The 26,173-nt window shown below is 38.8% G+C and overlaps 1 protein-coding gene and 1 long non-coding RNA gene across 51 annotated transcripts in view; both read right to left on the reverse strand.

The window, feature by feature from the left end:
- Window positions 1-5,740: 5,740 nt before the first annotated feature.
- Window positions 5,741-26,173, reverse strand: part of SUN1 (Sad1 and UNC84 domain containing 1) — a 60,738-nt gene continuing 40,305 nt past the window's right edge. For 31 of the 50 annotated variants that reach the window (XM_043524310.1, XM_043524306.1, XM_037910436.2 and 28 more), the window contains 9 exons: window positions 25,643-25,729; window positions 23,580-23,623; window positions 20,512-20,650; window positions 18,086-18,340; window positions 12,980-13,064; window positions 12,171-12,286; window positions 9,218-9,385; window positions 8,409-8,501; window positions 5,741-7,610 (listed from right to left, as the gene is read on the reverse strand). In XM_043524310.1, coding sequence (XP_043380245.1) covers window positions 7,497-7,610; window positions 8,409-8,501; window positions 9,218-9,385; window positions 12,171-12,286; window positions 12,980-13,064; window positions 18,086-18,340; window positions 20,512-20,650; window positions 23,580-23,623; window positions 25,643-25,729 — 1,101 coding nt within the window. In that variant the 3' untranslated portion in view covers window positions 5,741-7,496. Of the gene's footprint in view, window positions 7,611-8,408; window positions 8,502-9,217; window positions 9,386-12,170; window positions 12,287-12,979; window positions 13,065-18,085; window positions 18,341-20,511; window positions 20,651-23,579; window positions 23,642-25,642; window positions 25,730-26,173 lie in introns of all 50 variants that reach the window. The other 19 variants (XM_043524286.1, XM_043524289.1, XM_043524308.1 and 16 more) reach the window with 1 other exon arrangement.
- On the reverse strand, window positions 13,065-18,079 carry LOC122462106. Its single transcript, XR_006284458.1, has 2 exons — window positions 16,763-18,079; window positions 13,065-15,978 (listed from the first exon to the last, which is right to left on the reverse strand). It is a non-coding gene; the product is annotated as an uncharacterized LOC122462106 (long non-coding RNA).

The following is a 26,173-nucleotide window of genomic DNA, read 5'->3' on the forward strand; positions in this document are numbered from 1 at the left end:
GGAAGCAGTGGGATCCTCTGACAGCCAAGGCTAAGGCTGCTGCAAAGGTGCATAGAATCATAGACTATCAGGGCTGGAGGGGACCTCAGAAAATCATCTAGTCCAACCTCCTGCTCAAAGCAGGGCCAATCCCCAATTTTTGCCCCCCCTCAAGGATTGAACTCACAACCCTGGGTTTAGTAGGCCAATGCTCAAACCACTGAGCTATCCCTTCCCCCCAAGTGTCCCAGGCCACTTGTGCTTGTTTGGGTGCCCTTCTGCTTTGCTATTCATTTAACGGGTGCTTTTTTTAACCTCACAAATATGAGGAACATCAAGCCTGGTTTTGCTGGGGGGGATCTATAGAGTGTCTGAGTAGAGGTGTTGCTGGCACAGAGTGCCCAAGGAAAGCAACAGCTGGGTTCGTTGCCCGGTGTGCGTCGCACCAATGACCACAACGGGGTGGAGAAGCAGAGAGATTTATTTGGAGCTCCAAATAGGGCGCAGGGAGACTGAGCTGTCTCAAATCCTGCAGCCGTACATGCAGATTCCAGTATATATTTTATACCTTTGCCTACTTCACTACACAAGCTTATGCAACCAATTACCTGTTGTCCCGTACAATACCGTAGCCAATCAGCCAGTTATGTTTTTCTCAGTAGCATTGCCCGAGCGTTGCCTTACTTGGTCCTATTTGTTACTGGTTTTTGCTAAACATTTCTGCCTTATCTATCTGTTTCCCAGGCCGAAGCTGGCCTTGGCTGGCGAGCCATGTGCAAACCTGTCTGTTTGTGTGCTAGCTTCCTCAGTGTTATGCAGGATCACAGAGGGTTCAAAGAGCAAAGGGGCCTTGGTTTATCCGGGCCTAGAGCAGGAGGGCTTCCTCGACACTCATGGTCTTCCACCCTCCTGAGTTATCTAGTGTAGTGCCCAGTGTCCCCAACAGAGGTGTATTTGTGAACTCACCTTACCTCAAGTCACGCTGAATCTTTTACAAAACTTTCTCCAATGTGTGTATTAGTCATGAGTTCAATAGGGCATTGGTGTGGAGACAGTTTTGTCAATACAATTATACATCATTCATGGCACACTGATGGTAAAAAAAAAATTTCATACTATGGTCACCTTTTGGAAACAGGCCTAGAGCAAAGCCAACTCACAATGCACAGCATCAGGGTCCATATACATGGCAAAATTCACAGGTTCTCTGACATTGGTGACCAAGCAGACATAACTGGATTCTTAGGCTGCAGCAAAAATGAAGTGTCTGTCTAAAACTTCCTGTCCTTAGTTGCTCAGCTTTCATTCTTTTGTGAGGATAACTTTACTAGCCCTTCAGTCACCTGAGACTTCCAGGATAAAGGAGATCTGAATTTCTAGTTCTCACTCTCCAGTTCCCTGCTCATGCCCTTCCCTTTTAAAAAATAATAAAATGTTCATTGTTTATACGTCATTAGGAGCAAAAACCAATTTCTTCTTTGCAAGTTAACTTTAAATATTGCTGGAAAAAAACAATTAACACTGGGCACTTACATAAGATTTCCAGTGTCAAGAACGGATTCTGGAGTCTAACGAACACGCATCAATAGAGGAAAAACTAACAGAGTGATGCAGTGGGCTAGGAACATCCCGTCTAGATTTCTGAGGACAGCTTTGGAAAACTCACAGAAAAATCTGTCCCCACATCCCAGGTTTTATACTGAGCCTAGTTGTTTTGACAATGTTGTGTGAATACTCAAGTACAGGCTACCACACGATCAATAACGCTCAATTATGTATCTCTCCACTGAGTCTTAAAAAATGTCCCAGACAGGGAAAACATGGGGTGGATGACATAGCAAATACAAGGCTTCTTGATGCCATATTGCACATGGCTTGATGCACATGACCTGTATTTTAATCTTTACAACTACTGATCTGAGTAGCTTAACATGGAATTGTGTGGTTTCTCTCAAAGGGTTCAACAAGTTTTATTCCACTAGAGGGCAACTGTTTTACACACACAAATTTTGTGCAAGGGAAAAAAAAAGAAAATAAAACCTTGAGGACTTTTGTTCAAATGCAGTCCAATGGAGTTGCAACCAAATACCATTTTCTTAATTTTGCTAAATTATATTAAGTCACAGAAAGGACAAGTTTAAATATATATTTTTATCTGACTTAATCTGCAGCTTCCTTACTCAACATTACTGTTTAAGTTTTGTTGTGTCATTCTGGAACAGCATAGTACTTTAATGTCTGATTGAATTTTGGGGGAAAGGGATACATAAAAATGGCCATACTGGGTCAGACCAAAGGTCCATCTAGCCCAGTATCCAGTCTTCTGACAGTGGCCAATGCCAAGTGCCCCAGAGGGAATGAACAGAACAGGTAATCATCAAGTGATCCATCCCTGTCTAGCAAACGGAGGCTAGGGACACCATCCCTGCCCATCCTGGCTAATAGCCATTGATGGACCTATCCTCCATGAATGTCTCTAGTTCTTTTTTGAACCCTGTTATAGTCTTGGCCTTCACATCCTCTGGCAAGGAGTTCCACAGGCTGACTGCGCATGGTGTGAAAAAATACTTCCTTTTGTTTGTTTTAAACCTGCTGTCTATTAATTTCATTTAGTAGTCCCATGTTCTTGTGTTATGAGTAAATAACACTTCCTTATTTACTTTCTCCACACCATCATGATTGTATAGATCTCTATTAGATCCCCACTTAGATGTCTCTTTTCCAAGCTAAAAAGTCCCAGTCTTATTAATCTTTTCTCATATAGCAGCTGTTCCATACCCCTAATAATTTTTGTTGCCCTTTTCCAATTCCAATACATCTTTTCTGAGATGGAGGCAACCACAACTGCATGCAGTATTCAAGATGTGGGTGTACTATGAATTTATATAGAGGCAATATGATGTTTTCTGTCATTATCTATCCCTTTCTTAATGATTTTCAACATTCTGTTTGCTTTTTTGGCTGCTGCTGCATATTGTGTGGATGTTTTCAGAGAACTATCCACAATGACTCCCAGATCTTTTTCTTGATGGGATCTAAATTAGCTGTGACCACTCATTTTATATGTATAGTTGGGATTATGTTATCCAGTGTGCATTACTCTGCATTTATCAACATTAAATTTCATCTGCCATTTTGTTGCCCAGTCACCCAGTTTTGGGAGATCCTTTTGTAGCTCTTTGCAGTCTGCCTGGGACTTAACTATCTTCAGTAGTTTTGTATCATCTGCAAATTTTACCACCTCACTGTTTACCCACTTTCCCAGATCATTTATGAAGATGTTGAATAGGACTGGGCCCAGTCCAGACCCTGGGATGACACCACTATTTACCTCTCTCCATTCTGAAAACTGACCATTTATTCCTACCCTTTGTTTCCCATCTTTTAACCAGTTACCAATCCTTGAAAGAACCTTCCCTCTTATCCTACAACTTCTTACTTTGCTTAAAGGCCTTTGGTGAGGGACCTTGTCAAAGGCTTTCTGAAAATCTAAATACACTATATTCACTGGATCCCCCTTGTCCACATGCTTGTTGACCCCCTCAAAGAATTCTAGTATACTGGTGAGGCAGGATTTCCCTTTACAAAAACCATGTTGACTATTCCCAACAAATTATGTTCATCTCTGTGTCTGACAGTTTTGTTCTTTACTATAGTTTCAACCAGTTTGCCTAGAACTGAAGTCAGGCTTACTGGCCTATAATTGCTGGAGTCACCTCTGGAGCCCTTTTTAAAAATTGGCATCACATTAGCTGTCCTTGTCATTTGGTACAGAAGCTGATTTCAATGATAGGTTACAGACGACAGTAGTCCTGCAATTTCACATTTGAGTTCCTTCAGAACTCTTGGGTGAATACCAGCTGGTCCTGGTGACTTATTACTGTTTAGTTTATCAATTTGTTCCAAAACCTTTGTCAATGCCTCAATCTGGGACAGTTCCTCAGATTTGCGACCTAAAAAGAATGGCTCAGATTTGGGAATCTCCCTCACATCCTCAACCATGAAGACCGCTGCAAAGAATTCATTTAGTGTCTCCACAATGGCCTTATCGTCCTTGAGTGCTCCTTTAGCAGCTCGATCGTACACTCACTGTTTAGCAGGCTGCCTGCTTCTGATGTACTTAATTTTTTTGCTGTTACTTTTTGAGTCTTTGGCTAGCTGTTCTTCAAATTATTTTTTGGCCTTCCTAATTATATTTTTACACTTCATTTGCCAGAGTTTATGCTCTTTTCTATTTTTCTCATTAGGATTTAACTTCCACTTTTTAAAGAATGCCTTTTTGCCTCTCTCTGCTTCTTTTACTTTGGTGTTTAGCCACAGGGGCACTTTTTTGGTTCTCTTACTGTTCTTTAATTTGGGGTATACATTTAAGTTGAGCCTTGATTATGGTGTCTTTAAAAAGTTTCCATGCAGCTTGCAGGGATTTTACAGAAGCTTGTTTTTATTTGCAATAGTGTGCTGCTACAGACTTGAGTTTACTTGAATACCCATCAGTCCACAACAGAAAGTGAATCTGGATGTTCCACCTCTAGTTGCAGAATATTTAGAGTCCACTTGTCAGTACAATTTGCACTAAATGTCAGACAATGTAGAGATTCTGCTTTATTCTCAAGGTTCATTACAGCAGGAGTCTTCACTTACACATATGAACAAAACCCATTGAACTTTGTAATTGACTACCCATTACAAGCATGGTGCCTTTCCACATATTTAAGTGCCCATAAGTAGTTATATGAGGTTGGCTGTGGCATATTTTGTGTTCTGCTCTTATGAATGATTGAGGAATTATTTGGTTGTACAACACCTAGAGTGTGTTAAAGTGCAAAGGATTCTGCACACTAAGGCAGGAATTGTGAATACACAAAAGGCCCTATCTACATTGCATTGTTGTTTTAATACTGTAATTTGATAGTGCCCATGCAATGCCTTGCATCTACACACAATAGCCACTGGAGGTATTTTACAAGCATCGTTTGCAATACCTCAGACAATGTCTTTAGTAGCTAGGCCCATCTGAACCAGGTAAGCCTAGAACTGTTTCTTCTAAGAGTGGGCAGAAAGCCACTAGGGTTGCAGTTGCTGAGCTAGTCCTCAATTCCCACAATGCAGTGTCTCATGCTTGATAGTTAACTCTAAAGCTTTTCCTCTCAGGAACAGTTCTGGGTACTATAACTAGTTTTGAAACAATATTTGGTACATCCAGAGTACACCTTACAGCTCATGGAGGGGGAGTTAAGTCTGTGTAAGTAAGGCCCTTATATCATCAGCAGGAAGGCTGTAGTGTAGAATTGACATAATTAGGTCAATATAAGCCACCTTATGTCAACCTGCGTAGTGTAGAATAGCCGTAAGGGACAGGAGTTTATGTATCAACCAAGTCTGCCTCCCTTCTGCATGCATAAATCCCTTTTGACAGAAGACAATGAAAGTAAAAGGCAGAGCTTTCTAGAGAGCAGGGAGAGGGTGAAAAGTAGAAGACTACTCTCTAGCATTACCCCTCCTGCAGTTCCTGAAGGAATTTCCCACATATTAAATGTTTTTATTTATATATAGTACTGCTCTGCCCTGTGTCCATTTACCATCCTCTTTTCTCACCACAGCTATGGGATATATCCTCATAATAAAGTTGGATTGAACTTCACCGCAGTTTTACACTGAAATGTATTTGTTTATTAAAAATGTAGAAAAATGAATTTATTCTAAAAGCGGTTACCCTACATTAGTTATTTTAGCCAGAATATTCAAACAGATTCAGCATAAATACAGAAAAGAAACTTTATTACTTGTTTTAAATATTACATGCACTTTCAAAAATTAAAACTCTTTATTTAAACATCTCAATAGCATCTTGTCCATTTGGAGGCAGCAAAGAATACCAAGACAAATATTTTGAAAAGCATTTACAAAAATACATTGCACAAAGTCCTATCTTGCTTCTTTAAAAATAAGTTAGTGTTATTCAAAATATTCCCACCCCAGATCCTAATTCCAATTTATACAGGATAATTCTGATTTAAATATTTAACTTATATGAAACACCTGTACATGTTTTATCTAGCTCTTCTGCATAGGCCATTGGTTCTGTTTCTAGCTGAACTAAAACACTCTTTCTATGGAGATTTTTTAAAAACATTTTGAGGACTATTGTGCAACATACAGAAATCTAATTCAGAAAACCAGTCAGCACCATCATTCATCTTTCTGAAAAATGTAACATAGCACATCTGTAATTAAGTTGACCCAATAAAATGCATTACAACAGTAAGATAATTTCTCCACATAAATGTTTTTCAGGAATCTTGTTTATAAAGGGTTTCCAGTAACATTCAGAAATAAAATTACAAAAATGAGCCTCTAAGTAAGGAGAGCTGTGCAAGAAGTCTGTTAAAAAAATGCAGTCTGTTAATACAATGCAAGTTCCAATTAAATCAAGTAAGATAATGCTGTTGAGTCATTGCTCTAACATTCTTCAATGGGTAATGAATCCTCCACTTTAAGGGTATAAAAATGGAAACATTGTCTAAATATAGTGGCATTGAGCGTGGACCTCTTTTGCAAGTTACTTCTCTGCAGAATTGTTTTAAATTAAAAGTTAAGTCTATGACGTGGAACCTATTTTCACTTAGTGCTTCCACAGTACAGCACTTATAAAGTGAGCTAGCCCAACTAATCCTGTGCTGAAGAGAGATTTCTGCACACCAAGATTTTGCCTCTACAATTTGAGCTCTGAATTGGTCTTATCAGCAGACCACTAGCCAGACTCTCACCTTGGTATATGAGATAAGCCTACTAAAGATTAGTACACTGAGTGATTATTCTAACAAGCTAAGTCAAAAGGAAACTAGATAGGAAGAAAACTTAAACTAACTGTAGTGGTTTAAAATCAACCCTGGCTTTTACATTAATGCATGGTTCCATGTTGGAGGAAAGATTTTTATGCCTCTGATGTTTAAACTATTTTTGGTTCCATTCACTTTCCTTGACAGTAACATGTATCTCATTCTGCATCTACTCAGGAAGTCCTTTTGGGCCTAGCAACAAGTTCAAAAGTCATGGTCAACTAAAGGATACATTAGCCACAATTAGTGTTTAAAAGTGTTTATACGTTTTGACATAGGGAGCCAGGGTAATAGAAGTGTGCAGATGGGGCCTGTATTAAAAAACACATTTCTAGCTGCAGAAAGCATATCTTATTTAAAAACTGTACATTCAAATGTAATAAAATAAATATCACCTATTTGCCAACTTGGCTTTTGAACCAGAGTAGTTTGCATGCAATATTTTTCTCAGAATGGACACATTAAAAATATAAAGCTGACTGGCAATTACAAGCTGAGCATCAGAGCAGGTATGAGTTTGTATACAATTCTTCTGGCAGTCGCCTGCATTTTACTGAAAAGGAGTATTGATCCTGCAGTACATGTCACAGATCCTCATCCTTTAAAGATTCCAGTGTTCTAGGTTTTCCAATATATACAAACAGAAAATATACAACAAAAAAGCTGTAGTGTACTAGTTTATTCAGTAGGTTTTCCATGCACTCTGAACCGATACAGACAGGTGTACTCTGTATGGCCCCAATTAGACAAAATTCTTAGCTCCACTATCTGGAATGCATTTTCATTTTTCTCCTGAAAAACATGAAAAAAAAAAAATCAGACATCACTCACCATTTTACTTTTCTCTGTAGACAACCGATGTTGATCACCGAAAGTTGTTTAAGAGTAGCAGCCAAATCACTACACTGCATACATCATTAATTACTTAAGTAGTTAAATTATATACCCAAAAGGTAATCACAATTTATGGATAGTCTCTTGCAATCTACACAAGCTGTCAAATTTTCATGGTCTTTGCTTGACTTCCCATGCTCTGCTGGAGGTCTAGATGAAGTAGAATAATTCTTAATGCTTTTATTTAAAGGCTTGAAAGCAGGAATAAGATTTTTATAGCAGAATAACTTTTAAAATAAGCCACAGTAACTTTCCAGGTCACAGAGAATTTCAGATGAACAGTGCTACTGTATAGTTTTACTGAGTGAAAGTTACTGATCTAATCCACTGTGTGGTGGGACCAGTTTAACTGTAGTCCAACTGATTTAATATGGATATTGCAAACTTCTGATGCTGAAAAATATTCATCATTATGCATGTTTTATGGAAGGCAAAAATAAAAATGCCAAAATGACCCTTCAATTTCAATGGCGCAAGTCAGGAATAATGCCATTAAGTTATGGCAGTTATCAGTGCAAGAGTTCAATTAGAATCACGCTTCAGAACGCTAGCATTTTGCATACTAGCACACGGGTAGTGAAAGGCATCAGCAAATGTATCAAAGCAGCGTTAAAATTAAATTACCGCTACTACTGCAAGAGGCAAAGTCAAGTGGCTTTGGCAACCGCTGTATATTTTCTGTTAATGTGGGCTTACCGTCACTTGAAACATCTGTAGTGACTCTCCTCCTTGATCATAGACGTACTGTCCGAGAAGGGTACCTTCTTCCTGATATTCATCTTCTAGACCCTATCAAGAGTTCAGCCTTGATTATTTTTTTTTTCCCTTCAAATTTCAGATAATCAGAATGACAAAACTAAGTTTGGTTGCAGTTATAGGGTGTCACATTCTTAACAGGGGAGGGCAGTACAACCACTAATTATCATTGTGGAGAAAATAAGGGTTGTCCAGGAATAACAAGAATGAAAGAAAAGGTGGGACCAGGAAAGGGTGGGATTGAAGAAGACTGGGATGGGTATCAATGCTCACTATTTTACATATTTCATGTCAATTGGAAATAAAAACAGTTTCCAGAAGTCAAAATGGACCATGACTGTGCCATACAGCTGTAGACTACTGTTATGTGACAGTGCCTGAAAGGATTATGATCCATTCCTTTTATGAAAGCGTAAAGTGCTTGGACTTGAAGATCACTTTAGATAATCATCACACAAGTGTAATAAGTTTGATTACTTTGCTTTAATGCACTTCTCTGTAAACTAGATGGGTAAAATAACGGAAGCATTAGAATTTTTAAAAATACGTAGCTTTTATACATTATTTCTCATTCATAGATCTCAAAACTCTACAAAAGGAGGTACATTTAAGAGCAATAAATGTAAATATTAAAATAGAGGACTGTTTTACACTAATAACTGTTTTAAATTGTGAATAGTTGTTCTACTCAAATTATCCAAACAGAACAAAAACATTTAATACCTTAACTTTACCAGAGAAAGACTTACATATACTGAGAAATCCTTAGGAGCACTCGTGATATTTCCTGTTGGTGAAAGTGTTTTTGGTATATGTTCTAACGTAAAGGCTGTTGGGTAGATCATCATAGAAAGTCTAACTACAAGGTATCCCTGTGATCCTTTGAATGCCCAGCAGTTTCCTGGATATATGTCAGGCTAAAGAGGGGGCAGGGGAGAAAAATATTGAACATATTGGTAAAACATTCTAATGAATTGAGTTATTAAAGTTTAGTTTGATTAGGTTATGCCACTGATTATACTTTGTACCCTGTTACATGAAAAACAATTCTGTCTATTTAAGAGAGAGTTTGGGTCAAATTACCAGATCAAAAAACATTGTTTGCAAGAAGCAGGATATTTCTCCTCTGCAATATCAGCATTAGGGTCAGAAAGTATCAATTCTCATTTTTCTACAATAGCTGAATGGACATTTTCTTGATTCAAAAATTTGAGAGAACATGCACTACAGGTATGATTTAAATTATTCACTGTACAGAAAGACAGAAAACATAACTACCAGATAAGTATTTTCAGTAATGAAAGAATGTTTTATTCTCAAATATGTTTTGCAATGGCTAGTACTTGGTGTTCTGGTGCAAGAGGCTGACAATACAAGTTACAAGTTATTCCTCACCTTTGTTGGGGGAAAAAACCCTTAATATTATGTATTCAAAGTAGTCTGAAAAAAGTTAGATGTTAGACATAAAGGACAGCACTAAATAGGTGAATAAACCAACTTTGACAGTTAAATTATACCCCCAGATAGCATTATTGTCATACAATATGCCTATAAGTATGCAAGAGTTAAGAAGCCAAGAGCAATTTTTGTTGTTGATAGAATCATAAAAATGTAGGGCTGGAAGGGACCTCAAGAAGTCATCAAGTCCAGCCCGCTGTACTGAGGCAGGAACAACTAAATCTAGAGCACCCCTGACAGGGGGTTATCCAACCTGTTCTTAAAAAATTAATTACAGGGATTCCACAATCTTCCAGGGAAGCCTCTTCTAGAGCTTAACTACCCTTCTAGTTCCTAATATCGAACCTAAATTTTTCACACTGCAAATTAAGTCAATTATATCTTGTCCTACCATCACTGGACATAGAGAACAATTGACCATACTCCTCTTTATTTCAGCTCTTAACAGATTTGAAGACTCACTGGGTCCCTGTCAGTCTTCTTTTCTCAAAACTAATCATGTCCAGGTTTTTTAACCTTTCCTCACAGGCCAGGTTTTCTAAACCTTTGATAATTTTTGTTGCTTTCTTTGGACTCTCCTCAATTTGTCCACATCTTTCCTAAAGTGTGGCATCCAGAATAGGACACAATACTCCAGTTGAGGCCTCACCAGTACTAAGTAGAGCAGGACAATTATCTCCTGTGTCTTAAATATAACATTCATGTTAATAGAAAAGGAGTACTTGTAGCACCGTAGAGACTTAAATTTATTAGAGCATAAGCTTTTGTGAGCAGATACAGACTAACACGGCTGCTACTCTGACTCCTGTTAATACACCCAAGAACGATATTAGCGTCTTTTTTTTTTTTTTTTTGCAACTGCATCACGTTGTAGGTTTATATTCAATTTGTGTTCCACTATAACCCCCAGATCCTTTTCAGCAATACCACCTAGCCAATTATTCCCCATTTTGTAGCTGTGCATGTAATTTTTCCTTCCTAAGTGAAGGTCTTTGCACTTATCTTTACTGAATTTCATCTTAATGAATTCAGATCAATTCTCCAATTTGTCAAGGTTCTTTTGAATTCTATTTCTAGCCTCCAAAACACGAGCAACTCTGCCCCCGCCCGAGCTTGGTGTCATTTGCAAAGTTTACAAGCATATTTTCTATCCCATTATTCAGGTCATTAAAATGAAAACACTGAATAGTACTGGAACCAGGACTGACCCCTGCGGAACCCTTCAAGATACACCCTCCCAATTTGACAGTGAACCATTGATGATAACTCTGATTATGGTCTTACAACCAGTTGTGCACCTTGCTTATAGTAAATTAATCTATACCATGTTTCCCCAGTTTGCTTATGAGAATGTCCTGTGGGACAGCATCAAAAGCCTTACTAAAAATCAAAATACATCACGTCTACTGCTTCCCCCTTATCCATTAGGCCAGAAAACCTGTAGAAGAAAGAAATTAGGTTGGTTTGGCATGATTTGTTCTTGACAAATCCATGCTAACTATTCCTTATAATCCTATTATCCTCTAGGTGCTTACAAATGGATTGTTTATTAATTCGTTCCAGTATCTTTCTAGTTTTGAAGTTAGGCTGACTGATCTCTTCTTATTGCCTTATGTCCCTTATTAGGTGTAACTAATTTTGTGCCTTACCCTTTTTGACTTTGTCCCCACTATTCTTTTGTCCTCCTCCCTAGCAGTTGGGGTTCTACATAAAACTTATAGCCAGTATTGTCAAAAGCGATTAGTGATCTCCTTGCCGAAACTGATTCTCCCTAAAGCGGCGTAAATTTCATAGGATGTGTGTCCAGAAATTTCTGAAAACCAGGCCTTCTTTCAAATGTTTCAAGCTAGACAACCAAAAAACAGAAGTGTTCAAAACCACTAATGACAGGCCTTGGCCTGTGCTTATTTCTCTCATTTTTAGAGAAAATTCTCCTTGGGCTGGCCCTCTGGACAAGGCCTATGCACCTCCTTAGTCACATTTAAATCCTCCAAATAGGGCTTAAGTGTGATTTAAATGGTGACTAGGCCTTGTGTAGGCTCTCTGCACAGGGTTCTATTCTCAGCAGAAATGAAGTTCCAGATGCATCTTCCATTTCAAGAAAAATTCTGGTATCCAAAGTTTCTTGACCGTGTAGCTTTAAAACGCAACTTTCATAGCACAATGGGGTCCTGGTCCATGACTTGATGCTACAGAAATACAAATAAAACAACAGGATTTTAAGTATATTCTGTTTTTCATTACCTGGATTACCACTCTGGGAGACTGAGAGAAATACCACAAAGGAATTCCAAAGAGACTAATTAGAGCTGTTTTGGTCTCGTAGGTCTCAGAACAGCGAGTACTCAGAATGCTGCCACCTCAAAAAGAAGAGTCAGGTTAAAACACAAATAATGAAGTGTTTCCATTTTTCATCAGGTAACTAGTCTTGCTTTCAGTAAAATATTGTTCCAAATTGAACATGCCAGTGATTCTTTTCAAAGAAATATTCAAATCCTGTCAAATTCTAGTAACTTTCCTGTAAACATAGTTATTTTAATGCAAGCATCCTGTCCCCAGATTAAATAGAGTTTTACATTAAGGAAGCTGTACCCCACTTTTCAAACAGTAGCATATTTCTCAGAAAATAAGTACTATTTTCAGCTTGAAATGAAACTGTATTTTTGAAAAAGAAGTTTAAAAAACTGAACAGGTATGTGCTTTTTCAGTTAGTTCATGTTCATAATATGTATACCATACAAAATAGCTATTCTTGCTTAATTATCCCTCAGTATTTTCTTTTAAAGCGTCTTCAAACTTGTGCCATACTTCTTACTTCAAGTATATCAGTGTGTTTCCACAGTGCAACCAGGAGTTCAGAGTTAAGTTTGTATGCACTTTTTATGGTGTATACTATTAACATCCAACTCAACAAAATAATACAAAAAATATACTTTTCCTATTGTTTGTCAAGCATTGGACACAATTCTTGATTTACTGCAAAAATTGACAACTCAGATTACATTGCTGCAAATAGCAGACTGATCTATTTATAGCTTTTTTGCTATATTTACCTCCAGATTCTAAAGCAAAGTCCACCATACCAGTCTTGTCTTGAGAATAGAGTTTCAATGCATTATTTACAATAATGCGTGCTTGCTACAGATATAAGGGAAGAGAGAGAGTATGGAAAAAGAAAACGTTTGGTATTAGATATACATGCATTCAACAGTCTTTATTAACTAAGATAAGTATAAACACGTAATAAAATTGTACTATATCACAGAATCTTTGGAACCAATATCTTTAAGATACATTAGCCAATTTTTGATGAGTGCCAGTCAGACTAGGATCATCACACTAGATCACTCTGAATGGCGTTTCTGTAAGTCTCAGTCTTCTCTCCATTAGGTTATATTTTATTTTTCTTTATACTTTAGGTATTCCTCAGCTCCCAAGATAGCATGGTTTGACAGGCATTACAGATCATAAAGGGTAACGGAATTTACTTTATATTTCTTTATTGCAGCCAATGTGGCTACTTGTTTTAGGATAGGAATAATAGTTTTCTAAGTCACAAGACTAGAAAGTCTATTGTAACTACCTAATTAACAATCCACCAGAGGAGACTGCTGACTGAAGCATAAGGCCACATCTACACTACAAATTCTGGTTGATGCAAATTACATCAGCATACAGCTGCCCCATGTTAGTACACTGCTTGTGTCTGCACTGCATGTACTCAGGAGTGCTTGTGCCAAAGTAGAGTGCAGTGCACCACAGGAAGGCATCCCAGTGTGCCCCACACACTGCCACATAGCTAAAATCTTTTTGGGAAATTTTCGCAATGTGTTGTGAAATAGAAATGAATCATGCAGGGACCTCTGGGAGTGAAAGGTCAAGTTCCTGCATACAACTTTCTCCATCCCATAATGCCATCCATATCCCGTAATCTTCATGCTTCTTTTAAGAATCCAACAAACCCCCACAACCCTTTTCTGCATCGGCCATCTCTGACAAAAGCATGGAGCCCACGCAGCTCTGCACTGTCCTTATGAATGTTGCAAATACAGGATGCAAGATCTCCTGATATCTGCAGACACGGAGAAAGAACTGCAATACTTGGGCACATGACGATTTCTTCAAGGACAGACTGTTAAGGGACAGAGTGAAAAACAATTCAAGGCTGCTGGTGGTGTTCACCGAGCAGCTGCAGAAAGTGGAGCGGCCCTTCTGGGCCTGAGAAATGAGCACTGACTGGTGAGATGCATCGCAAGGCAGGTATAGGATGAGATGCAGTAGCTGCAGCACTTTCAAATGTCTGCCCCAGCCCTCCAGCGCAGGGACACCAGAAAAAGAGCTGCGATGACAGTTAAGAAGCGAATGGCAATCACACTTGGAAGCTTGCAATGCTGGATTAGTACTGGTCAGTGGGAAATCATTCTGGAGTTAGACAATTCACACTGGGGGCCGTTAATAGTGTCCTGCTATGCAGGACTGACTCAGTACTGTACAGGACACAGTGGATGGATTTGCAGCAGTGGGGTTCCCAAACTGCGGTGGGGCGATACTTGGCATGCATCTCTCTATTTTGGGACCAGCCCACCTTGCCACAGAGTACATTCACAGAAAAGGCTTACTCTTCTATGGCTATGCATGTGTTGATGGATCACCAGGGATGCTCCACTGATATAAATGGGCGCTGGTCAGGGAAGGTGTATGACACTCGCATCTTTAAGAACATAGGACCGTTCAGAAAGCTGAAAACAGATATTCTTTCCCAACCAGCAAATCATCACTGCGATACTGAAATCCCTATAACGATACTGGAAGACCCTGCCTACCCCTTGTTCCCATGGTTCACTAAAAGCCACCTTGACAGCACACAGGAAAGATTTAACCACCAGCTCAGTATTTAAAGGAGGACAGTTGAAAGTGCTTTTGGTAGACTGAAGGGACACTGGTGTGTTTACTTCCAATACTGAATTTCAGGGGGAAAAAAAAAAAAGTATCCCGAAGGTTATAGCAGCTTGCTGTGCCTCGTATAATATCTCTGAGGCAAAGGGGAAAAGCTGCCAGGGTGGAGGTGGAGTGGCTGCTGAGTTTGAATAGCAAGACATAAGGGCTTAATGTGGAACTATGCGGTTGTAGAAGACTTTGAAAGAGCACTATAATAGTCAGCCATATTAATGCACCATGTTGGTCTGTGCTGAGCCCCCAAACCAGTAGGGCCAATTAGGAACTGTGTAGTGCTAGTGGTACATTTATACATATGACACTGTCTTTTAGGGAACTTATGAATTACATGCAGCTTGCTGTACATTTATACACTTGACTAGTGTTTTGTTGAATCTGGTGTTTTGTTGAACCTATGAGTTCTGTGGTGCCATAAACTTAAAAGTACTGGGTGCTTGAGTACCACTATGCATTCTGCAGTAGGAGAGGTGAACTAAATTTATTTTTTAAAAAATTATATATTTTTTAATAGAAATTTGAGTGACAAAAACAGTGCAAAATAACCAATGTGCATATAATAAAGGACAATACAATACAAGCTTCTTACATATATTAATGGAACAGAATTTTAAAATCAGAAAGGCAGCAAACATTTCTGTCCATTTCAGTGCACAAGTGCAGTCTATTCTGGCTACACAAAGCAACTGTGGCTCTCATAGGACAGTGTATGTGAAGCTGTAGTTTTCCTTACTATCCACAGGAGGGATGGGGCCCAGGATGCCAGGTGGAATGTTGGGGTGCATGGGAAGCTGCCACCATAGAGTTCTCCAGGGACTGCAAAGGGTGGCAAGTTGGTGACTACTGGACTTGTAGGTCAACCAGAGTATGCAGCATTTGTGTTTGCTGCCTGAGAAGCTCTCTCCTTTTCCTGCTGGGATTTCTGGGTCTTTCTCCATTTTCTCCTATCCTCTCTGTCCCTCTCCATGCCATCTGCCACGCTGGCCATACAGGCCTTTTGTTTGCAGACTGATGCATCACTGGCTTGCAGGATCTCACTAGCCCTCTTCTTTCTTCTCCTCAGGGTTCCAGTGGTGTGGAGGGGGCCACAATGGAGCAGCTACAGATGAAACAGAGATATGTATCATTGGATTTACAACAGAAAGGGAAAGATACAAGTTTCAAAATCCCCTGCCCTTATTCCCATAATTTTTTTAATGACATGCTTATTGACACTTCAGCTTTGGAGTATCTCTGCACAGCACTGCTCTCCACTCTCAGCCATGGTGTGTATGGCTCAGCAGGGGCAAAGGAGGAGCGTGGGGAGGCAGGCACTAAGATTTTTGGTTGCATGAAACAAAATTTCAATCCCTTTCTCCATGGATACGCGTATAGGACAACGGTGCTAAATATTGGCACTATTTTCAACAGGAGGTGGTGATTTTATATTATCTCACTTCTGAGAGTAACAAAGGCAGAGAGAGCGTCCCAAAGCCACCCGGGGCCATATGCTGCTAGCCTGTTTACTGCAACTGTGCCAGCAGAACTCCTTACGGAGGCGTGTGGGTAAGTGTCCTACGGTGGAGGAATAACAAAGTCAGCCATCCCTAGAAACCTTTGGGGGATAACTGCAGAGTACATTCATGAAAGTGTCACAAATTTCTCAGGAGGATGCAAGGGACACCTCTATGTACATAAACTGCTCCCTCTCTCCTTCCACCCCCACCTAACCGAACAGGGGAGTGAAATGCAGATACCAACTCTACCTCTGTTTGTTGTACTGCTCTCTCTTCTCAGAAGAGTCAAACAATGAAAATAATAGATGCCTATGCCTTGTTTACTTGGGGATGGGTTGGTCTCCATCTTTACATTTAAACACTGTAAGGGAAAATGCACACACTTACCCAAGGTTTCTTGCCCTTCACCAGGTTCATCGGTGCTTTGCTGATGGGACTGGCCAGACTGACGTGGAGTCTTGAACAGGTCCTGGCTCATGACATAGCTGGACCCCCAGCCCTGCCATGTCTCCCAACTCCTCCTCATTGTTCACAGACTGGGTCTCTGTCTCAGGCTCCTCTGAGGTATTTACAGTGGTCTGCAGGATGCTGGTGGGAACTCTGCCAACCCTGACATGCAGCTTATTGTAAAAGCAGGAGATCTGTGGCTCAGCACCAGATCAAATGTTGGCCTTCCTGGCCTTGTGGTATGCCTGTTACAGTTCTTTCACTTTCATGTGGCACGGCTGCTGATCCCTGTCATATGCCGTCGCCTGCATCCCCCATGCAATTATTTCACAGATGTCCATGTTTCTGGAGCTGTTCCATAGCTGTGTTTGAAAAACCTCTTCTTCCCACAGGCCCAGGAGATCTAATACCTCATCTACTCCAGACAGAAGCAAGTCTAATGTACGGAGCTGACACGGTTGGTAGGGCAGTTACACATAATAAGGGAGAACTGCTAGATGTGCTTGCCAAGCGGGGCAATCAGGAAAAGGCATTTCAAAAATAAAGTGGGGTTTTGTAAGTGGTAAGGTAGATTCCAGTCTCTGTAACCCCTGGACAGTGGAGTTCACTGTGGGTCCAGGGCAGTCACTATCAGGCATTGTGAGAAAGCTATTGGAGTACTGTTAGGATTGACATATGTTACGCAGTGTCTACACTCGCACTGCATCAACTCAGTAAGTCAACCGTGGCTCAATGCCATTCATGGAGGTGGATTTATGGCGTCGTCGTTTTAACAGAGCATTTACATCAGCTGGAGACAAATTTGGGCATAGATGCAAATTGGCTGATGCAAAGTGACTTACATCAACCTAACTTTGTAGTGTAGACCAGGCCCAAGTTGTATCACCACAAAAAAATATATAAGGACGTTATTTTTGGGCAACACGTGCACCCAAACAGTGCTGTCCACAATCAAAAGCTATAAGATTTTATTTAAACTGCTACTGAAACAGTGGAAAACCAAAGTGAAACTTTTGACAGCTCTTTAGATATTATATGAAGCACAATTTCAATGCATTTTAGATTATTTTTCTTAACTGCCATTAAACTTCTAAACTATCTCCCTCAAACTTCCTATTTGAAACCAATTTCATTAACTTGTTATATTTAGACATGACAAACTATGTACTGTAATAAAATCCTTTAAAAACAACTTTTACCCTAAGTAACAATAGCTATCAACTTATGAACCAAACTTTTCAACATTTATTTTAGAATGCTTACCGCTTCTGTGATGCCAGAAATCACTGCATTATTTACTGCACTTGTTACTACTTCAGAGGTTGGCTTTTGGTTTGTAATAGACATGTGGAGAGTAATATTCTTGAGGATTTGCAGCTCTAGATCTTGTAACAAAACCTGCAGATCGCTCTTGCTCACAAATTTGGATGTTAGCCATTGGAGTAGTGATTCAGAAAAGTCTTCTTGTCGGTCACCGAAAAACATAAGTTTGACAGATTCTTTGACCTGGGCATCTACCTAGTAAAATCCATCAATAAGTAACAGTTACTATTTGGATACTCTTTCAAAATAATTTAATCCTCAAATCATTTGAAGTCATAAAATGAACAGTTGTGTAACCGGTACGCTTAAAATCCTTAAGTTTTTCAGAGCTGCAAATAAATGTAGCTTTCATATATCTCCATCTTTGTAAAGCACTTCAGTAAAAACTCCTCCATTGGCATAGCATGCCTTCGGGTAGCGGGTGGGAGAGGAATCTTGTAACACAGGAGATGAACTCTTGGAACAACTGGTAGGATGGGGAGAGAAGAACCTAAAAGAGTCTAACACACACCCTGCCTTGCCAAACTACTGCCAAAGTTATTAGTTATGTTAAACTTTTCTGGTTATATCAATGTCAGTTTCTTGTGTGTGCGCCTCACCATTATTCAGTACTGCAAGCACATCTGACATGGTGGCAGTTAAGATTAAGTTGACAAAAGAACACTTCACAACATCACTACATTTGTCACCTTATTTTAATCCCAATAAGTAGATGGAGTTACTGAGGACCTCAAGAAGCTATTCAGAGGCTGAGTAAATACGTAGCCAGAGAATATGTGAAAGACATTCCTTTTCACAAAAGAAGTTGGCAGACAAATTAAGATACACACAGAATGACTTATCAAAATAAATCATCAAAATTACCTGAAATGACAAACAAAAGGAATATACTAGACCCTTTTCCTACATGCAGAACCATAAATTAGATCAAACAGATATGAGAAAATACTGCCACCTAATCAGCCCTCTCTGCTCCACAAATATTATCTTCTTCCTGTACTCCGACTGAAACCACCACCACCACTACCCCCCGCACCCCTCTGGAATTAACAGTGTAAGATACAAATGTGAAAAGGTCCTTAATCTGAAGAAACAGATTAATAGTTTAGTAAATGATCTGAGGTAAAAATATCGAGAACAAACAAAACCATAACACTGAATTAGACAAACGAAATAGGGAAGTCTGTGAATAAAGAATTCCGAACTTCCCTTTTAACATCAAAAGTAGAGAGAGTCAGGCTAAGTTAACCCAAGAAACCATTTCAGGAACTGTGCATTAAACCTGGAGACAAGTTATGTATTGTAGGTTGTATTTTGTTGCTAAAGCTGTTTGGTCATCTTGAGAGAAAAAACTCTACACATCTATATGAAATCCAGATTGCTCAACAACTCAAAAAGCTAAGGAGATCCAAACTAGTCACTTGATCTGGCAGTGAAATAAATGTCTTACAAATTGCTAGCAAACTATGTGCAATTTACATCTTCAGGGCTCAGATACACTTTATAATCTTTTATGCTGGCCGCTAGGATTCCTTAAAGGAGGCACCATAAAGGCCAACGCAAAGGAAGTGCTAAGTGCATGCAGCCAGGCTGAAATGTTTTTTCTGAAATACAGGGCTTGACTTCAACAAGAACACATATGAAGATTGATGAATATTTCACAAGTGTGGGTTCACAGCTGCATTAACCACATGTTCTTCAATTTTATATCTCATAAGTAGCCAGACAAGTTTTTAACACTTCCAATGTTATATCAATTATTTTGAGATGAACTCCACTGTCAATGGAATAGGAGCCTAGATTCTGATGAAGGAGGTCATGTGCTTGAGAGCGACCAAATGAGTAAGTATTTAATGGCCTTTTAATAACTATGGAATAGACATCACAAATCCACATTACCCCCTGATGTCAGTTCTCTCTGTTGTTCCAATTTACAATTACAGATTTAATGCTGCAAATGAAGAAAGAGGTGCTATATTTGTACATTACTTAAACCAATTCAGTTGAACTATTGCTTTACAACCATATTTTATTGCATTTCTGTATTTGTACAAATTAGCTGGACACAGAAAAACATATACCAATTACTACATTAGAGTATATACTATACACAAAACCAGTGTAATATATTTACTCTCTGTGCTTTTAGTTCCATTTAAGATTTAGGTTTATTCCTTGTTATGTATAAGTGTCTAGTAAGATTAGTACTTGCTACCTCAAAAATCAGTATTACTGTTAAAATTAGCATACCGTTGTCTTTTGAAAGTGTTTTATTCAGTGTAATCAAACAAAGATGGAGTATATTTCCTGTGGAGACTCCACTGAAAATTGCAAGAGTTTTATAGTGATACAACTGTAGAACTTACCTTTTCATGAATCGTATCTACTTTCTCACAGCTGGTCTTCAAGTCTTGTGGAGTTAACAGTTCTGATTTCATGTGAGCCAACTCTAGTTCTAGTTGTTTAACCTTGGATAAAAGGTGCTGGTTTTGCTCATCACTTCCACTGGTAAACCCGAAAAAAGAGTCATAATTTAAGAGCAAGAGGTCAGAACAAATCTCACAACTTAAAATTCAATCAAATATTTGACAGAATAAGACATTTGTCTAATACATAGAGTGAACAACTTCACGGTAAAACCAAAAATAGACTTTGTGACCCTACTAATGCATGTCCTTTCAAATTAATATTTATTTGTTTAAAGATAGTCATACTAAATATCTGTTTTAAATCAATATATTCTGAAGTGTTGATCCAAACTTGAATTATATCTCTATGGGATTTTACTTAGTTGGTAATGCAATATTAGGACATAGGTAGGTTTGTGGGATTCTGTAAGGTTTCTGTAGAACCAGAGTTGATGTCTTTTTACATGAATTTGCCATATTATTTTAGTGGAGTATACAGTATTTGATCTCCATTAACTAGTTTAAAACTCAGCATCTAAATTATAGTATGGCTAAGTCAGGCCTCCAAGAAGTATTTCAAAACAATACAAAATCAATGGGAATTATATGATAAGGGAAAATCGATCAACTATATCATTTTAAAGCTATTTTATTAGTTGAATTATTATTTAAAATGATGTACAGTCAGTTCTAGCACACCATTTCTGTAGCCTATAGGACTAACCTGCTTGCTTACTTACTTGCATCTCTCTCTCTCTATCTTTTCTTATAGTTTCAGTTTTGGTTTATTGTAATAGGTTGTAATTGTAATTATAGTTTTGGTTTATTGTAATAGGTTTATGGATTTATATTAAAATAAGTTTGGCTGTAATGCAAGAGACCTACAGGCCACATCCTGTATGTTAAGCTTAGGCAAAGTTAGCATATCTATATTAAAACCTTTTACCCAGAAAGCAAAGTTGACCTATATCTTGTTACCTAAATAGATAAGTATCCACGCATGTGTCTTGGACCTTTTATCTAGACCAACAGACAATGGAAGAATGGCATAGGGGGTTTTTCAGTGTTGTACCCACAGATTTAATAGGTACACCACAAGAAAACGTATATGCATATATATGGGTCATCAATACGCACAAACATACTAGCCTATGGAGTAAGCGTAACCTAACATTTTGTGGCTGAGGAATGAAATTTGGGCATAGGAGGAAGGATTTCTGGCACTTGTGACCTATAAAAGAGGTGACCCACCTCGCTAGAGTATTCTCACTTACTCTGTCTTACTTACACTCACTCTATTCTATCTACTATGACTACTACTATTAGTAGGCTATACTTGTTCTTCTTAAACTTTAAGTTTCAAGGGAACTAGGCTAAGCTTGGTCTCCCTAAGTTTTATTCTTAATTTGTTTATTAGATTTTGAGTTTAAGTTAGTCAAGTAAACCCTAAGTTAGTTTTGATAGCTCTTAGTATTAGTTTCTTCTAAGCACTGCATCTCACATTGAAGAACTGAAAAACCTGAACCGCAAGGCTGGTCCTGTGTCTCTTACCACCAGGTTATTGAGGAAGGGTCTGAGTATATTAACCAAAACTTTGTTGCATATAATACTATATCATCATATGTATCTTTTGAATAGCAGTAATGCAATTGTAACTTTGTAACTCTGATTATTTTACCACTGAATTATTATTTCACTGATTAATAAAAAGTCTTTACGTATATATCTGTCTCAGTGTGAGCTTCCTGTCATACCCCTGAGGGTCCTTTGTAAATTCTGTGGAGCCTGATTTGGGACAATAACTTTTATTTTCTGATCAAACAGACTGGGGAGTCTAAAATCCATAGTATTAATATTAATCATTATTATTAATATTAATTGAATTCAATTAAATAAAATAAAAATTTAATTGATATATTAATATTATTAGGACACCCTAAATCAGGCTACACTTCTTCTCAAACTAGTTGTGTCTTTGAGAAAAATGCTGCTTTGTCCTAGTAGCATGTGATTCAAAAATAGAAATTAAGATGATTGACAAATGTAGATGAAATTAAGATGGTACACAGATTGAATTTACGTGAGTCCCTTGGAATCAGAACTGGTCTCAGCACATTTTCTTTAAGCATACTGCTTAACACTTAGTAAATGGCCTCTGAGGAAATTCCAAAAATCTTCACTCTTGGGAGCTGTCAGGAATTTTTTGTTAAGATGTTTGTCGGAAAATGCCAATTACTCAAAACCAAAGCTTTTTGTGGAAATGTGTTAATTTTCACAAAATTTTTGTCAGGAAAAACTTCTCAGATCTAGGATGGAAATTCTAGCCAAAAAACAAGAGACACCCACCCCACATTAGTCAGTACCCTAGTGGTTTTGACACTCATCTAGGATGTTGGCTCCTCAGCTTCAAGTTCCTATTCTTCCTGATTCAGAACAGGGACTCGTATACGGGTTTCCCACATCACAGGTTAATGTCCAAACCACTGCTTTACAGTCAGTCTCTCTTTGCCTCAATATTATTCATACAGAGTGGAAAAGCTCCAACAGAAGAGATTTTGGAGAGGTTGGTCAGGGTCTTATTTTTTTTTCCAAAGGCCGTGGCTTCATCCCAATGCAGAATGAAACCAAATACCAAAACCTCAAATTTTTTTCTGCCAAATACAATTATTTTTTTCTGGCCAGCCCCACTCACCCTCTTAGAATGGTAGTGAATTTATGCCTCATACCGTTCTAGAGAAATATGGTGCTTAAATAATGGTCAGATATTGGGGGTAGGATATGGGACTGTTCAGAGTTCAGAGCTGGTCTTCTTGCACGGATGTCTAGAATCTCCACCAAACCCTGTTATAAAAAGGTAACACTCATGCTGACAAACACTTCAACAAAACTTTAAAAACCACTCAACTGATACACAACAGGCATTAGAAAAGGATAGTTACCATTGTAGTTCAGTGAACGATTCCTACCACCATCAATTAGTATCAGGATTCAAAATGCAACATATTAGACATAGACAGTAGTCATACCTCACTGTTCTTGTTTGGGTTAGTTCAAGTTCCTTCTGGATGTCCTGATAGATATGAAAAATCTGTTTTGAGAAGTGCATTCTTTAACTTCAAGATTGCAAATAAGGATAATTGCCACATGAAGAGGACATGCTTGGTCAGCACCCATAAAAGATTACATTCCTAAATAATTTAGTTTAATGTTTCTGTACATGCATTTGTATAAATCATTCTATGCCAAATTACCTGCTTTATTGATCAGAATCTGATGGAGTGATCTGTAGCTTTTTTTAAAAAAAAACAAAAAAACACACCCCTCACCAAAAAGACAGCTAGTACAGATCAACAGGACTATTAAAAATGCAGTGGCCCAGTTCATTGGCACAAGCTGCCATGAAGGAGATCAGAGATAGATTCCTAGGTTTGGATCTCTAGTTGGCAGGGACCTAAATGTTTTCTTCCCTGTATGAGGGAATGGGAGTACAAATCATCAGGTACTACTCTGCAAAGATCCCACATAGCTAATCTAAGATGTTGGGCTCTCCTTTGTTACAGGACAGTTACCTGTAAGTGTGGCTTTGGAAGGGGAAGGGTGTAAATGAGGTGAAAGATCTCCAGAGATATCTGCTCCCATCCCTGTACAGGGTGAAGCAGCATTCACATAGAGATCTACATTTGGGGACACCAGTACTGATCCTAGGTATGAAACTTTCAGGAACATGCAAGAGAGATCTCAGAACTCTTGCTCATACAGCACAGAAAACAAAGCACCAGACACTGGGACCTCAAACAGGTTTTGGCACTAGTCCAGCATGTGCCAATACAAAGAGACCTGTACTTATAAGTAAAGCTAAGATTAGGTCACAGAAGTCACGGAATCTTAGACATTTTCTGCTTCAGCCTTGTGGAAGTTAAATAAATGTATTATGCTAATGAAAGAATTAGGCTGTGTCTTCACATCACAGTTTGCTCAAGTTATAACTCAAGTGTTACCCCTAACTCAACTCCTGTCCACATACAAAAAATCTTTAATTTGAGTTAAATAGTGCTTTAAGCAAGCTGGCTGGCCCGTTGGGGGTGGGTTGAAGCTTGAGTGATGCTGATGCTCAAGCTAGTAACACAGCGGGAATGCAACATTTTAAATAACTCCTCAGAAACTAATCCAGTCACTCTGTGCTGATAATCAAATCACCCTGTGTAACTCCCGAGGGTTGTTCTGAAGAGAGGTTGCCCTCACTGGAGTGTACTCAAGCTAACTGTTGCAGTGAAGACAAGCTCCTTAGGGCATGGCTACACTTGGAGATGTAGAGCGCTTTGAGTTAAACGAGCCTTCGTAGAGCGCAGTAGGGAAAGCACTGCAATCTGTCCACACTGACAGCTACAAGCACACTGGTGTGGCCACATTAGCAGCTCTTGCAACGGCCACAGAGAGCAGTCCATTGTGGTAGCTATCTGAGCAGGCAAGTGGCTGCAACGTGCTTTTCAAATGGGGGGAGGAGGAGTGATGTGGGGAGAGAGAGTGGGTTTGGGGGGTGGAGGGCTGAGATCATGTCAGTGCTCTACGTGCCTTGCCAGTGTGGACGGGTAGTGAGCTAGGGCGCCAAGGGGCTGCTTTAATGCACTCTAACTCGCAAGTGTAGTCAATCCCTTAGAGTGGGGCTGACCATTCAAGTTTCATTTTCCAGAGCAAGTGAAAGGCAGTAGGACCAAACAATTTTACTTGTGAACCTGCTGCATTAAAATGAATACCAGTTTTTAAAATCTGAATTCAGTTATTTGAGGGGTTTTTTAAAATGTTTTTACTTTGACAGTCACTTTAGATGTGCAATCATGAAACAATTTCAGCTTCCTGCACCTGCAGACAGAAACCTTCAGCCTCTCCAGAAACAAGAGGCGGCAATTTTAAAGAAAGTTTGGGCACTGCAGACTTAAACTTGATAACTGGAGTGGTAGAAGATAGATATTGGGAAAAGTTTACTAAGCAACATTTCTATAGTTGACTGAAGTTTACTCCATTTAATTTGTAAAGAGGCTATGCTTTGGACTCACTATATGTAGGTAGGAAGGCAAGAGCCTTTCAGTACCTCAGATTTTGCAGAAAGTTTTCCAATAAAGTCTTCCAGTGTCAAAATGCGCAATTCATGTTCTTGGTGTAAAGCCAGAAGATCAGTCTTAAAAACAGGAAAAAAATGTTCTACTTATTGAGAACAAAAATAGTCAAATTGCTATTAATATCTTTAGTAAAATCATTACTTTCATGTTGTGATCATGCCAGATACTTTGTGCATACAAACCAAGGATTAAATATGTTTGAAAAATGCTTAAGTCATTTAAGTCCAATTGATTTTTGATGCCAAGCTGTGCTACGTTAGACTAGCCATTTGGAGATAGCCCTGTGAAATCAAGAACACGAGAAGGGGGCAGGCAGTACTGCTGACAAAACTACATGATGCTTACTGCTTGCCAGTTGGTGGGGCAATATCAGCAGAAATCTTGAGTTACAGATGCTAGCATCAAAGCTAGAGCCTAATACCAAATTGGGCAGCCAATTAATTAAAGGGAATATGGGCTAGTAAAAGCATTTTTTGTGGAAAAACACAGTTTGTCAGATTAAG

This window comes from Chelonia mydas, chromosome 10, assembly GCF_015237465.2.
Source record: "Chelonia mydas isolate rCheMyd1 chromosome 10, rCheMyd1.pri.v2, whole genome shotgun sequence".
Classification (NCBI taxonomy): domain Eukaryota; kingdom Metazoa; phylum Chordata; order Testudines; family Cheloniidae; genus Chelonia; species Chelonia mydas.